The sequence below is a fragment of the Myxine glutinosa genome, chromosome 2, assembly GCF_964187855.1.
Source record: "Myxine glutinosa chromosome 2, kmMyxGlut1.1, whole genome shotgun sequence".
NCBI lineage: Eukaryota > Metazoa > Chordata > Myxini > Myxiniformes > Myxinidae > Myxine > Myxine glutinosa.
Genome location: NC_136262.1, coordinates 144,406,045 through 144,422,211, shown reverse-complemented (window position 1 = coordinate 144,422,211; position 16,167 = coordinate 144,406,045). Strand labels below are relative to the sequence as shown.

Here is a 16,167-nt window from a genome sequence, read left to right as displayed (position 1 = left end):
GGCAGCAGGAAGTTGGGGTGTGAAGAGAATGACAGAGATCTGTAATCTGGTGGTGAAAGAAGGCCGCATTCCAGTGGCTTGGGAACTGAGTACCCTCGTCCCTCTATACAAGGGGAAAGGTGACCCTCTGGAGTGTGGCTCGTACCGAGCGATAAAGTTATTGGAGCATGGAATGAAGGTATTGGAAAGGGTGTTGGAGAGGCGGATAAGGAAGAAAGTGAAGATCGACGAAATGCAGTTTGGATTTATGCCAGGAAGAGGAACGACAGATGCACTTTTCATTGTGAGGCAGTTGCAGGAGAAGTACATGGATAAGAGGAAGAAGTTGTTTTTTGGGTTTGTTGATCTGGAGAAAGCATTCGATAGGGTTCCACGCAAAGTATTGACATGGGCATTGAGGAAGTTAGGAGTGGAGGAATGGTTGATCAGAGTAGTGATGGCAATGTACAAAAGAGCGCGCACAGCTGGAAGGACGAAGGACGGGAACAGTGGTGAGTTTGAGGTGAAGGTGGGAGTGCATCAGGGGTCAGGGGTTCGATGGATGTGCGGAGTATCGTTGAGAGAGAGGAAGACAAATGATGAATTGCGAAAGATGATGGGAATATTGCCTGTGATTGATGCTGTGAAGAGTTACAGGTTGAGATGGTTTGGTCATGTGTTGAGGAAGGGTGAAAGTGACTGGTTGAGAAGAGTGATGGAAGTCCACTACTATTTGTAGCTGTGATGGAGGTGCTGGCTCAGAACGTAAAGGAGGGTTTACCGTGGGAGTTGTTGTATGCAGATGATCTGGTGTTGATTGCGGAAAGTATGGATGGACTGAAGGAAAAGATGAACAAGTGGAAGGAATGTATGGAGACAAAAGGTCTCAAGGTGAATATCGGAAAGACGAAGGTGATGGCAAGTGGTAAAGCATGTGGTGAGGTGGAAAGAACTGGGAAGTGGCCGTGTGCTGTGTGCAGGAAGGGTGTCGGAGTGAACTCCATTCAATGTACAATGTGCGCTGAGTGAGTTCATCAAAAATGTAGTGGTCTGAGAGGGTCATTAACCAGTGTGGCAGCTACATTCAAATGTAAGGTGTGCACAGAGGGAGCTGCAGATGGAGGAAATGTTGAGTTGGATCTTGGAGACGGCGTGAAGCTGGAAGGTGTGAAAACATTTTGCTACCTCGGAGACATGCTGAATGGAGAAGGTGGATCAGACTCGGCAACGGTTGCTCGAGTGAGATGTGCATGGAAGAAGTTTCAGGAACTGAGTGGCATGCTGATGAGGAGAGTGTCGCTGAAGCTGAAGGGAAAGGTGTATGCTGCATGTGTGAGAAGTGTTATGATTTATGAGAGCGAGACATGGGTAATGAATGTAGAGCAGCAACGAAGGCTGGAAAGGGTGGAAATGCGAATGGTTCGATGGATGTGCGGAGTATCGTTGAGAGAGAGGAAGACAAATGATGAATTGCGAAAGATGATGGGAATTGATTGATGCTGTGAAGATGCTGTGAAGAGGAACAGGTTGAGATGGTTTGGTCATGTGTTGAGGAAGGATGAAAGTGACTGGATGAGAAGAGTGATGGAAATTAATGTAGAAGGAAGTAGAGGACGGGGAAGACCGAGAAAGACTTGGCTAAAGATGGTGGAAGAAGAAATGCGGGCAAGGGGGTTAACAAGGAGAGATGCAGAAAATAGGGCAAAATGGAGAAGATTGTCATGGGGACCCCAAGGCTAACCCCCGCTCTCGCAGGGAAAATGGCCTTAAAATGCATGTTGTTGTTGTCAATAAATTGGTCAATGCCATTTCTATTTTTTTATGATTTAAAAGGATATATTAAGTTCTGAATCAAAAACAAAGGTTCTGTAATATTAACAGTGAAATAAAGAATTGTGGAGATTGTCAATTTCAACTTATTTTTAGAGCAAATTGTGAGTTATTTCAAAAAAGTGCAAGGGTGCCAATATTTTTAGCCACGACTATATATATATATCACTCTCATCTCACTGGATTGTTTATTGATCTGAGATTGAATAGCAACCATGTTTCTGTTGTCCAATTTGGAATCTGGAGATCAGTGCTGTCTTTCATCCTTGTTCATCACATGTTAATCTGATTTCTTTCACCTATAACACTCTAATAACAACTATTGCTATGTCTGGGATGTATCTTAGCACAAGGTTAAGGTTCTCAAGACAAATGGAAGGAGTAGGGTGAGATTGACGTCCGTGGGGTCAATCCGAGATGAAACCCACAGCTGAACATGAACGAAGAAAAATAAATAGAAAATCATTGCGATGTGGGACTGTGTTTTGACATAAGGTGGTGAGTTATAACCACTGAATGAATAAAAATGGAAAAATAAACTGCAGTCTTTGACAGAATAGTGGTTCCACAAAGTAAGCAGACAACTTGGACAGAGGGCAGAAAATACAATACAAATTTACTCATTTAAAATCCTATTCGGCTACATCTGAGATTAGCTGCAAGACGAGGTCACAGCTGCTAAATACAATAAGTGCAAAATGGAATAATTAAGTATTTAAAAATTTCCCTTGTAGGAATTGTGAAAGTAAGAAGGGGATGGGGTAAGTTTGTCTGATTGATTTCCCCAAAATGGCAGGGTACCCCCTGTGCTATGTCTGCATGGGTATTCTGCTGTCAGTCACAGAGGAAGAAAAACATGGAAAAGGTTGGATATCAACAACAGAATCAGGAAGGCCAATGAATGCAGGCAAGTTTTCCAGACTTCTTGTAGCTTCAAGCCCGTAGTAATAGCTGCATATGCGTCGGTTGGCATGGCAGTCCAACACACACAGCAAAGGTCAGGCACAAAACTTACCAGCACAGGAAAAAGAGGTTCCAAATGGAAAAGGTGGGTGCTCTGGAGAACATCTTTTAAATTTAGTCTCAATATCACAAAATAGTATGACTTTAAGGAAAGCTCTCAGTCAAATGCAGAATCAATCTGTTGGTTCTAAATTTGCAGATTCTGCAATTCAATCCTCTGATTTGAGCTCACGTATATTGTTGAGGAAGCAACTTTGAAATGTAACTTGCTAAAACTACAAGTCAGTCTCAGATAAAAATAATTTTCCTTCATTCCAATATGACTGCGAGACCACGTGACAGATGACATTTTGTTAGGCACCCCTCGCCTCATTTTTTAAAAATATAAAATATGAACTTTGTCCTCATTGGTTACATGTTTATGCATTATGCCGTCCCCCTCTTTCTCCCCAACTCCTTTCCCCTCCCCTCCCTCCTCCACCTCTCCCAATCCTCCCTTCCCCATCCCTTGTCCAAACTCCCCCTCCTTCCCGGAGTGTACAATACAGCGACAGGTGAAGAGGCTTCGCTCTTCCTTCGCTTCACTTTTTTTTTTCTTTACACACACACACACACACACACACACACACACACACACACACACACACACACACACACACACACACACACACACACACACACCTTCCTCCCTCCCCTGTCCCTTCTCTTCCCTTCTCTCTTTCCACCATCGCTTCATATTCCTGTGACGAATCGACTCCGTGTTACCCGGCTACCTTTGCTAGTACATAATAAACCCCCCATATACATGTTCCTCAATCTGTCTGTGATATATTTTCCTCCATTGGTGTAGCATCGCCCGTACCAGTATTAGCCGGGACGTTCTTTCCCAATCGATTAGCTCCACACATTAGCCGCTACATACTGGGCAGTTGCCTCGGCTGCACCTGATTAAATAAGATAAGATCAGGACATAGTAATGGCACGATCCCGAGTTAGGTTGTACACGTCACTCCCAGGTAAACGTTGTCAGATGGAGGACCGTGGGACATTTGGTGGTCTGAATAGCATTTGTGGTTGATTAGCAACCGCCGGACTGCAGAGTTATCCATGACAAGTATTCTCCCGAGAGCCGAAGAAGTCCCCTTGTGGTAAACTCTGAACTGTGTGTCCATAACAATCAGTATCAGAAGTGAGATATTCAGACTCTCCTGAACACCGTAACATTTGGTGTTCAAGGAGTGAGAAAACGACACCCCCGACGTCAAACGTAAAAAGTTGATGTCAGGAGTAGGATTTGGACCCGTGGCGTGCTTAACGCTCGCACCCCAAAATTCTTAAGAGTGTTACATGTTACCTCCCCAAACTCCGGTTACGGTGCACCTCAGAGTCTCGAGAGGGAACGCGGCAGAAAGATTTGTTATTTTGAGTGTTCTAATAAACCATGGTAAAACCACACCAATGCAATTGTGGAGAACAAAATACAACAAAACAACAGGCATTTTAAGGCCATTTTCCCTGAAAGCACGGGGGTTAGCCTTGCGGTCCCCATGACAATCTTCTCCATTTTGCCCTATTTTCTGCATCTCTCCTTGTTAACCCCCTTGCCCGCATTTCTTCTTCGACCATCTTTAGCCAAGTCTTTCTCGGTCTTCCCCGTCCTCTACTTCCTTCTACATTCATTTCCATCACTCTTCTCAACCAGTCACTTTCATGCTTCCTCTACACATGACCAAACCATCTCAACCTGTTTCTCTTCACAGCATCCATCACAGGCTCTATTCCCATCATCTTTCGCAATTCATCATTTGTCTTCCCCTCTCTCAACGATACTCCACACATCCATCGAACCATTCGCATTTCCACCCTTTCCAGCCTTCGTTGCTGCTCTACGTTCATTACCCATGTCTCGCTCCCATAAATCATAACAATTCTCACACATGCAGCATACACCTTTCCCTTCAGCTTCAACGACACTCCCCTCCTCGTCAGCACGCCACTCAGTTCCCGAAACTTCTTTGTCGAAACTCCCGAAACTTTGTGTAGAACAAAATAAGTAATTGTATTAAGAACTCTCACATACACAATAATAACACTCTTAAAGAAAGTACTATTAAAATATCACTTGCATCTCATGAACAATACATATGATTGTACCATCATTCCCCAATGCTCTCAAAGCAATATACTCATGATACGCCAAACTTGAGTGGAATGTAACAATCCCAAAGTCCGTGCACGAATCCCCACGCTGGGTGAAGGTTGAAGTCGTGCAGAACGGCAAGAACAACAGGCAGGTATCGGCGCGGCTGCAGATGAGGAGTTACGAAGTGAGAGGTCGGGCAGATGGCGGCGCGGGGTGACGATCCCCCAAAACGTGAGTGCAATCCACAACCCACATCCACCAACGATTAAGCCGATATGGAAACCAACGGCGATCGACACGATGAGGTCGATATGGGATACTCCACACATCGGCATCACGAGCCGATATGGAAACCAACGGCGATCAACACGATGAGGTCGATTTTGGGAATTAAGCCGATATGGAAACCAATGGCGATCAACACGATGAGGTCGATTTGGGAATTAAGCCAATATGGAAACCAACAGCGATCAACATGATGAGGTCGATTTGGGAATTAAGCCGATATGGACACCAACGGCGATCAACACGATGAGGTCGATTTGGGAATTAAGCCGATAGGGAAACCAATGGCGATCAACACGATGAGGTCGATATGGGAATTAAGCCGATATGGAAACCCACGGCGATCCACACAATGATGTCAATATGCGAATCCCAATGACAAAACACGATGCACCAGGACACGAGGACAGGACAGGACACATCCACCAGGACACACACACAAACACTGCCTCCTCGAGGTAAAATGGCGGATCGGCCTGTAATGAAGGCGCTTGCTTTCCCACCAACAATAGTTCACGCTCGGTACCAAAACCTGAGACGTAGGTTTAATTGCAATCGCAATATGGGACGATGTTGCGGGCAATCTTTCACGGGAAGCCTCAATTCATTTGCGACCAATATCGAGAAGTCAGCTCGCAGCCTCGATGCAACTCATGGCTGTCTCTTTACCCCGCCGATTTTTCTCCTTTCTCCTCTTCCGGTTTCTTTGCTGTGTTTCTCTTTTACCTCCACAAACATTTATTTTTACCTTTTACTGAAGTCATCTCCATTTCACACAGCAATCTTAATATTACCTGAAGCTAAAAATCCTCCAACTATATGATAACAACAAAGGAGGAAGTGACGAATCCGTACCAAGAGCCATTAGCTAAAATTTTATTTTAAAATATTTGTGCAGATGCAGATGTCCAAGATGGGCAGATCCCAGTGGGCTTATTAGTTGATGTAAAGATGGAAGAGGTAGTGTCGATCCAGGCCAGAACAGTTGAAGACGTGTTCAAAATTGGGTTTTTTACAACAGTGGCTGCCAGTCGGCAATCTTTGATCAGATCGTAAAATAAAGTAGGTGCACGTGTATGCCATCATGTGCTGTGCTTGTGCCCAGTTTGAACAGAATTGAACCATACATGTTCAAGTAATTGTTGGGGGCACGTTTAAGAAACATAATGGCTGCCAGACGGCCATCTTGGACCAGATCTCGAAAGAAAATGACATGCCTATGTAAGCCATCATTAGTTATCTATGTCCAAAGTTTGAGCAAGACCGGTAAATAAATGTCCAATAAATGGTTGAGGAAGTGTTCAACATCGGGGTTTTTTTACAACTAAAATGGCTGCCAGTAGATCATGTTTGATCGCATCGCAAAACAAAATTATGTGCACATGTACACCATAGAAACGCACTTTGAAAACAAGGAGAAAAAGACAAAAAATGTCATAGCCCCAGGTTTTAGTAATTCTGCTGTACGGAGTTTCATCACGAGGTTCACCATAATTGTAATTTGTAATGATGATTTTGTTGGCATTTCATCACTTGGTTCACCATAATAGTAGTTTGTTTATTGTCATGATTTTGTTACCATTTCATCACGAGGTTCACCATAATTGTAGTTTGTGATGATGATTATGTTACCATTTCATCACTGGGTTCACCATAATTGTAGTTTGTTTGTAATGATATGTTGAAGGCAGCAGGAAGTTGGGGTGTGAAGAGAATGACAGAGATCTGTAATCTGGTGGTGAAAGAAGGCCGCATTCCAGTGGATTTGGAACTGAGTACCCTCGTCCCTCGATACAAGGGGAAAGGTGACCCTCTGGAGTGTGGCTCGTACCGAGCGATAAAGTTATTGGAGCATGGAATGAAGGTATTGGAAAGGGTGTTGGAGAGGAGGATAAGGAAGAAAGTGAAGATCGACGAAATGCAGTTTGGATTTATGCCAGGAAGAGGAACGACAGACGCGCTTTTCATTGTGAGGCAGTTGCAGGAGAAGTACATGGAGAAGAGGAAGAAGTTGTTTTTAGGATTTGTTGATCTGGAGAAAGCATTCGATAGGGTTCCAAGCAAAGTATTGACATGGGCATTGAGGAAGTTAGGAGTGGAGGAATGGTTGATCAAAGTAGTGATGGCAATGTACAAAAGAGCGCACACAGCTGTAAGGACGAAGGACGGGAACAGTGGTGAGTTTGAGGTGAAGGTGGGAGTGCATCAGGGGTTGGTACTAAGTCCACTACTATTTGTAGCTGTGATGGAGGTGCTGGCTCAGAACGTAAAGGAGGGTTTACCGTGGGAGTTGTTGTATGCAGATGATCTGGTGTTGATTGTGGGAAGTATGGATGGACTGAAGGAAAAGATGAACAAGTGGAAGGAATGTGTGGAGACAAAAGGTCTGAAGGTGAATATCAGAAAGACGAAGGTGATGGCAAGTGGTAAAGCATGTGGTGAGGTGGAAAGAACTGGGAAGTGGCCGTGTGCTGTGTGCAGGAAGGGTGTCGGAGTGAACTCCATTCAATGTACAATGTGCGCTGAGTGGGTTCATCAAAAATGTAGTGGTCTGAGAGGGTCATTAACCAGTGTGGCAGCTACATTCAAATGTAAGGTGTGCACAGAGGGAGCTGCAGATGGAGGAAATGTTGAGTTGGATCTTGGAGATGGCGTGAAGCTGGAAGGTGTGAAAACATTTTGCTACCTCGGAGACATGCTGAATGGAGAAGGTGGATCAGACTTGGCAACGGTTGCTCGAGTGAGATGTGCATGGAAGAAGTTTCGGGAACTGAGTGGAGTGCTGATGAGGAGGAGAGTGTCGCTGAAGCTGAAGGGAAAGGTGAGCGAGTGTGTGAGAAGCTGCATGTGTGAGAAGTGTTATGATTTATGGGAGCGAGACATGGGTAATGAACGTAGAGCAGCAACGAAGGCTGGAAAGGGTGGAAATGCGAATGGTTCGATGGATGTGCGGAGTATCGTTGAGAGAGAGGAAGACAAATGATGAATTGTGAAAGATGATGGGAATATTGCCTGTGATTGATGCTGCGAAGAGGAACAGGTTGAGATGGTTTGGTCATGTGTTGAGGAAGGATGAAAGTGACTGGATGAGAAGAGGGATGGAAATTAATGTAGAAGGAAGTAGAGGACGGGGAAGACCGAGAAAGACTTGGCTAAAGATGGTGGAAGAAGAAATGCGGGCAAGGGGGTTAACAAGGAGAGATGCAGAAAATAGGGCAAAATGGAGAAGATTGTCATGGGGACCGCAAGGCTAACCCCGGCTCCAGCAGGGAAAATGGCCTTTAAAATGCATGTTGTTGTTGTTGTTGTTTGTAACAATGATTTTGTTACCATTTCATCACTTGGTTCACCATAATTGTAGTTTGTTTGTGATGATGATTATGTTACCATTTCATCACGAGGTTCACAATAATTATAGTTTGTGATGATGATTTTGTTACCATTTCATCACTGGGTTCACCATAATTGTAGTTTGTTTATTGCCATGATTTTGTTACCATTTCATCACTGGGTTCACCATAATTGTAGTTTGTTTGTAATGATGATTATGTTACCATTTCATCACTGGGTTCACCATAATTGTAGTTTGTTTATTGCCATGATTTTGTTACCATTTCATCACTGGGTTCACCATAATTGTAGTTTGTTTATTGTCAGGATTTTGCTACCATTTCATCACTTGGTTCACCATAATTGTAGTTTGTTTATTGTCATGATTTTGTTACCATTTCATCACTGGGTTCACCATAATTGTAGTTTGTTTGTGATGATGATTATGTTACCATCTGGGTTCACCATAATTGTAGTTTGTTTATTGTCATGATTTTGTTACCATTTAATCACGAGGTTCACCATAATTGTAGTTTGTGATGATGATTTTGTTACCATTTCATCACTGGGTTCACCATAATTGGAGTTTCTTTATTGTCATGATTTTGTTACCATTTCATCACTGGGTTCACCATAATTGTAGTTTGTTTGTGTTGATGATTATGTTACCATTTCATCATGAGGTTCACCATAATTATAGTTTGTGATGATGATTATGTTACCATTTCATCACTTGGTTCACCATAATTGTAGTTTGTTTGTGATGATGATTATGTTACCATTTCATCATGAGGTTCACCATATTTATAGTTTGTAATTATGATTTTGTTACCATTTCATCATTCGGTTCACCATAATTGTCGTTTGTTTTTAATGATTTTGTTACCATTTCATCACTTGGTTCACCATAATTGTAGTTTGTTTATTGTCATGATTTTGTTACCATTTCATCACTTGGTTCACCATAATTGTAGTTTGTTTATTGTCAGGATTTTGTTACCATTTCATCACTGGGTTCACCATAATTGTAGTTTGTTTGTGATGATGATTATGTTACCATCTGGGTTCACCATAATTGTAGTTTGTTTATTGTCATGATTTTGTTACCATTTCATCACGAGGTTCACCATAATTGTAATTTGTGATGATGATTATGTTACCATTTCATCACTTGGTTCACCATAATTGTAGTTTGTTTGTGATGATGATTATGTTACCATCTGGGTTCACCATAATTGTAGTTTGTTTATTGTCATGATTTTGTTACCATTTCATCACGAGGTTCACCATAATTGTAATTTGTGATGATGATTATGTTACCATTTCATCACTTGGTTCACCATAATTGTAGTTTGTTTGTGATGATGATTATGTTACCATCTGGGTTCACCATAATTGTAGTTTGTTTATTGTCATGATTTTGTTACCATTTCATCACTTGGTTCACCATAATTGTAGTTTGTTTATTGTCAGGATTTTGTTACCATTTCATCACTGGGTTCACCATAATTGTAGTTTGTTTGTGATGATGATTATGTTACCATCTGGGTTCACCATAATTGTAGTTTGTTTATTGTCATGATTTTGTTACCATTTCATCACGAGGTTCACCATAATTGTAGATTGTGATGATGATTATGTTACCATTTCATCAGTGGGTTCACCATAATTGTAGTTTGTTTATTGTCATGATTTTGTTACCATTTCATCACTGGGTTCACCATAATTGTAGTTTGTTTGTGTTGATGATTATGTTACCATTTCATCACGAGGTTCACCATAATTATAGTTTGTGATGATGATTATGTTACCATTTCATCACTTGGTTCACCATAATTGTAGTTTGTTTATTGCCATGATTTTGTTACCATTTTATTGTTCACCATAATTGTAGTTTGTCTTGTCATGATTTTGTTACCATTTCATCACTTGGTTCACCATAATTGTACTTTGTTTGTGATGATGTTTATGTTACCATTTCATCATGAGGTTCACCATAATTATAGTTTGTTTGTGATGATTATGTTACCATTTCATCACTTGGTTCATCATAATTGTAGTTTGTTTATTGCCATGATTTTGTTACCATTTTATTGTTCACCATAATTGTAGTTTGTCTTGTCATGATTTTGTTACCATTTCATCACTTGGTTCACCATAATTGTACTTTGTTTGTGATGATGTTTATGTTACCATTTCATCATGAGGTTCACCATAATTATAGTTTGTTTGTGATGATTATGTTACCATTTCATCACTTGGTTCACCATAATTGTAGTTTGTTTGTAATGATGATTTTGTTACCATTTCATCACTTGGTTCACCACAATTGTAGTTTGTTTGTGATGATGATTATGTTACCATTTCATCACGAGGTTCATCATAATTGTAGTTTGTTTGTGATGATCATTAAGTTACCATTTCATCACGATGTTCACCATAATTATAGTTTGTAATGATGATTTTGTTACCATTTCATCACGAGGTTAACAATAATTGTGATTTGTTTATAATGATGATTTTGTTACCATTTCATCACTACGTTCCCCATAATTGTAGTTTGTTTGTAATCATGATTTTGTTACCATTTCATCACTACGTTCCCATAATTGTAGTTTGTTTGTAATGATTATGTTACCATTTCATCACTACGTTCTCCATAATTGTAGTTTGTTTGTAATCATGATTTTGTTACCATGTTTTTTTTTTTGTTTTTTTTTGGATACTGCATCGAGGCTCGTGAAAGAGCTAACATTTATTTCACAAACAAATCAACCAGACAAACAAAATATACAAAAAGAGGGAGCGGAAGAGAAGATGGGGAGAGAAGGGGAAGCACACAACCACAACATTTGAGAGCAGGGAGAAGTGTGGGAGGGAGAGGGCTTGGGGGCAGGAGGCGTGGGAAGGGGAGGGGGGGGGGGGGGGGGGAGAGGTATAAAACACAAGGGGACCGAAATTAGCGGGGGTAGAAAAGATCAAGGTTTTGGATGGGGGAGGATAAGAGATGGTGGTGAACAGCTGTTTTAAAGACCTGGAGGGTGCAGTGGGATTGAAGAGAGAGGGAGTTTGTTCCAGAGGCGGGAGAAAAGAGGAATGAAGGAGTGAAGGTGAGCAGAAAGTCTTGATTTTGGCAGTTTTACCATAAGAGGGTTGCAGGCAGATCTTGTGCGACCTGTAGGAATATTTGGGGGACAGAGCCCAGAGAGGGCTGGGGGGCAAGGCCAGAGAGGAGCATTTCATCACTATGTTCCCCATAACTGTAGTTTGTTTGTAATCATGATTATGTTACCATTTCATCACGAGGTTCACCATAATTATAGTTTGTAATGATAATTTTGTTACCATTTCATCACGAAGTTAACCATAATTCAACATACATTATTCAAATTTGATTCCTCAATATCCTTTGTTCTTGTTGTGCACACGAGTCATTTTGTTTTGTTTACCTGCAGAGTTTTTTCCTCTCCTGTTATGATGTCCCTTTGAATGACGTTTCCTGTATGAACATTTTATCTCGTTTTTTTTTTGGTGCATGAAGGTAACCTTACTGTGTGAAGTGTTCAACACACCTGATTATAGTTTGACACAGTGGTGGCTGTCTCATTGGAATCCTTAACATTCGGAGTGTGTTGTAATGTTGACTTTGCAAGTAAAGCATTGAGCGTATGAAGAATGGATTGTGATGTTGAAGATATTTTTGTGTGCATCGTTTACCTGGGGAATCTCTGGCAGTGGAATCTGGGGTTTTGATAAAGTACGTGCAGGTTCTGTCTTAATGGCTGCAGGACGCCAACACTGTTCTGGAACACAAACATAGGCAACTATCGAATGTCAGACAACATTTAACTCCATAAATATGCCACATAAACTTTGTCTGAGGTTGAAATGATGATACTCTTTACAAGACGAGAATTTTAAAATGATATTGCTGCTGATTTTCCTGCAATTATATTGATCAAAATATGAAATGAACAAATAAAGTATTTATTTGTTGCTTCAAAATGGTTGCTGGGGCTCCAATGAGAATAGTCTTCAGGAATTTAAATATCTAAAGTAGATGTAAAATTAATCCTTACATCCATGTGAATAATTATCATAAAGTACATATGCATTTACAGTGCCTCCAGAAAGTTTACACTCTCTTTCAAAATTTTCACCTTTTGGTCCCTTATAGCCTGGAATTGTATTGCATTAAATCAGACTTTTTCCACCTTTATTTACACATCGTAACCCACAACTTCCAAGTGAAAAACAAATTCTACAAATTTCAGATAATTAATTAAAAATACAAAACTAGAATATCTTGGTTGAATAAATGTCCACCCCCCGAGTTAACACCTTTGGCAGCAATTACAGCTGTGAGTCTGTTGGGATAGGTCTCTACCAACCTTGCACACCTTGATTGGGAAATATTTGCCCATTATTCTGTACAAAACTATTCAAGCTCAGTCAAGTTGTGTGGGGAGTGTTTATGGACAGCAATGTCCAAGTCTTTGGATTGAGATTTTCGATGGGATCGAGGTCGGGGTTCAAACTGGGCCACTCAAGCACATTTATGCTTTTGTTCCTTAGCCATTCCAGTGCAGCTTTGGCTGTGTGCTTTGGGTCGTTGTCATGCTGAAAGGTGAACTTCCGTCACAATTTCAGCTTTCTTGCAGATGGCAGCAGGTTTTTCTCTAGGATTTTTCTGTATTTTGCTCCATCCATTTTCCCTTCTATCCTGACAAGTGCCCAGTCCCTGCTGATGAGAAACATCCCCATAACATGATGCTGTCACCACCATGCTTCACAGTTGGGATGGTGTTCTTTGGGTGATGTGCTAGTGTTGGGTTTGTGCCAAACGTAACATTTTGCATTCAAGTCAAAACGCTCCATCGTGGTTTCGTCAGCACAAAATTTCTTGCCACATTGCTTCAGAATCTCCGGAGTGTCATTTTGCATACCACAAACGGGATTCAAGGTGGGCTTTTTTGAGTAATGGCAGGAGGAGGGGTGATCGGCAATCAGCAGGAGGGGTTAGCTGGGATCAGAATGGGTGAGCAGGGAGCAGGAGGAGGGTTGAGTACAGGCCAGACGTGTGGTGTGCTTGGGATATTGTTGTCACATGCACACAGTGACCAGTCTTTGCCATAAAGCCATGTAGATCTCTCAAAGTTGCCAATAGCCTCTTGGTGGCCTCGCTGAACAGGCTTCTCCTTGCTTGGTCATCAAGTTTGGAGGGACTGCCTGATCTAGGCAGGGTCTTGGTGGTACCATATGCCTTCCACTTCTTAATGATTGTCTTTATTGTGCTCTAAGTGATATTCAAAGCCTTTGAGATATTTTTAGACCCATCCCCCGATCTGTGCCTTTCCACAATTTTATCCCAGAGGTCTTTGCTGTGAAATGCACAACCCAGCAGATGAAACCTACAGGAACAGCTGATTTTATTATGACATAATCAGAATCACAACAATTGAACACAGGTTGAGCCCAATTAACTTGGTGTGGGATTTTGAAGGTGCACCTGAGCTAATTTACAATTGCTGTTTTAAGGGGGGGGGGGGGGGGTGACAATTATCCCACCAAGATATTCCAGTTTTGTATTTTTAATAAATTTTCTGTAATTTGTAGAATTTGTTTTTCACTTGGAAGTTGTGGGTTACGATGTGTAAATAAAGGTGTTAAAAGTTTGATTTAATGCAATTTAATTCAAGGCGAGAAGACAACAAAAGGTGAAAAATTTGTAAGGGGGTGTAGACTTTATTTTGGCACTGTATATATTATTTATATATTATTCATGTACCATCTGCCAAACATCTCAGAATTAGTGATTTGCTTGAATATTATTATTTGAAAACAACTGAAAAGTGAATATTAAAGTGTATGGTATGCCACATGCTGTGTAATGTGTAAAAGGGCTATGTCACATGCTGTGTAATGTATAAAAGGGCTATGTCACATGCTGTGTAATGTATAAAAGGCATGATGAAAGCCTACATATGCACAACATATGGGGTCAAAATGCTCCACCATATGCCAGCCTTGATGGACATGCATGAAAGTATAAATGATGTACTTGTATAGAGAGGGTTAGCAATATGGCATGAACAACACATACCAAGCACTTGCCACAAGCCCAGCCCATTGTTGCAAGCAGCAGAACTTGTGTAAATGTATTCGGTTTCCTCAGCTGCCAAAGAGAGCAGGACATCCATTGGACAGTGCTGCAGGCCATGGAAAATTGTTCCATTTTGACAGCAGTATGAATGAGATTTTGAACTTGACAAATGCACCTTCTGTATAATCATTGCCAAAAGTGCGCCCGGCTCAAAAGAGCAAAGTTATGAGTAAAAATATTAGTATACATGTTTGAACCCTGGTTCTTCATTTTGGGAACATGCCATTCTGTAATATTGTATACGAGCAAAAGTATCCGGCGTTGCCGGGCAATGCAGAGTTGCTTAGCTAACAGGAATATCAAGAGAGGGTGGAGAGGTGGGGGGGGGAGGGAGGGGGTGGGGAGGAGCGGGGAGAGAAAGCGGAGGGTGAGAGAGAGGAGAGGGATGGAGGGAGAGGAAGGTGGTGTGAAGGAGGGAGGGTAGCAGGGAAAGCATTTATCTTTATCAAATTTATCATTTATCTTTATTTATCATTTATCTTTATCAAATTTATCATTTATCTTTCATTTATCTTTATTTATCATTTATCTTTATCAAAAACTCTCTTCCGCAATCGCCCTGCACTGCCCTCTCTCCACCTCACCCCCAGGAATACCTCTGGCTACGGCTTCCCCTTCACTCCCACCTTTTGTTCATACTAGGGCATGCCCGTACTATATCTATATCTAAAATTATATCCCCCCCTCTATTTACATGAAATGGTTTGGTCCAAAGCGAACGGCTTGCGAGTACGGTGACAATCCCCCCCCCTCTATTTACATGAAATGGTTTGGTCCATTCGCAAAGCCAAAGCAAACGGCAGTTACGAATCGCAGTTACGATGAATCGCAAAGTAGTTTTAATTAGTTTTAAAACATAGTTTAACGCCAACATAGTTTGCCAACGTGAAATAAATGAATACGCTCTCAAATGTGCCGTCCGAGGCAGAGTCTGTTCGGCACGTTCGGCACACGTGATAGCTCGCTGCTCTCTGATTGGTTGAATCGTTTTTTGGACATAGCTCGGTAACTACTTGTCCGATTAATATGAAACCTTGAAAAGGCACATCCTCGGGTCCCCAGCAATATACCTGGCAAGTTTCAAGTATATCGGACCGGTAGTTGTCGAGAAACAGCGGTCGCATACACACACACACACACACACAGACAGAGATTAGTGGAATTATAGATAGATGTGTGTTGTACCGTCCACCAAACAGTGATGACTCCATCTACATCTCGCTGTCTGATGATATGGACCAACTTCTTTCTACTCATCCCAACTCTCTCTTCCTCATATGTGGTGATTTCAATTGTCACCATGCCAGTTGGCTGGGTGTGGGTACCTCTCTCACCAGCCATGGCTCTTCAGCAAAGGACTTCTGCGACTCACTGGGACTGACACAATCTGTCAATTTCCCAACCCGGATCTCAGTCAACGGAGCATCTTCTCTTCTGGACTTGGTTATGACTAACTTCCCTGAAAATGTCTGCT

At 41.6% G+C, this 16,167-nt stretch overlaps 1 protein-coding gene across 2 annotated transcripts in view; it reads right to left on the bottom strand.

The window, feature by feature from the left end:
• LOC137422269 (actin filament-associated protein 1) overlaps positions 1–16,167 on the bottom strand; it is a 237,775-nt gene that overhangs the window by 90,292 nt on the left and 131,316 nt on the right. Inside the window, exons 3-4 of one of the 2 annotated variants that reach the window (XM_068109020.2) lie at positions 14,634–14,705; positions 12,248–12,333 (exon numbers count right to left, since the gene is read on the bottom strand). In XM_068109020.2, the coding sequence (XP_067965121.2) occupies positions 12,248–12,333; positions 14,634–14,705 (158 nt within the window). The remainder of the gene's footprint in view (positions 1–12,247; positions 12,334–14,633; positions 14,706–16,167) is intronic. The other variant, XM_078771780.1, reaches the window with a different exon arrangement.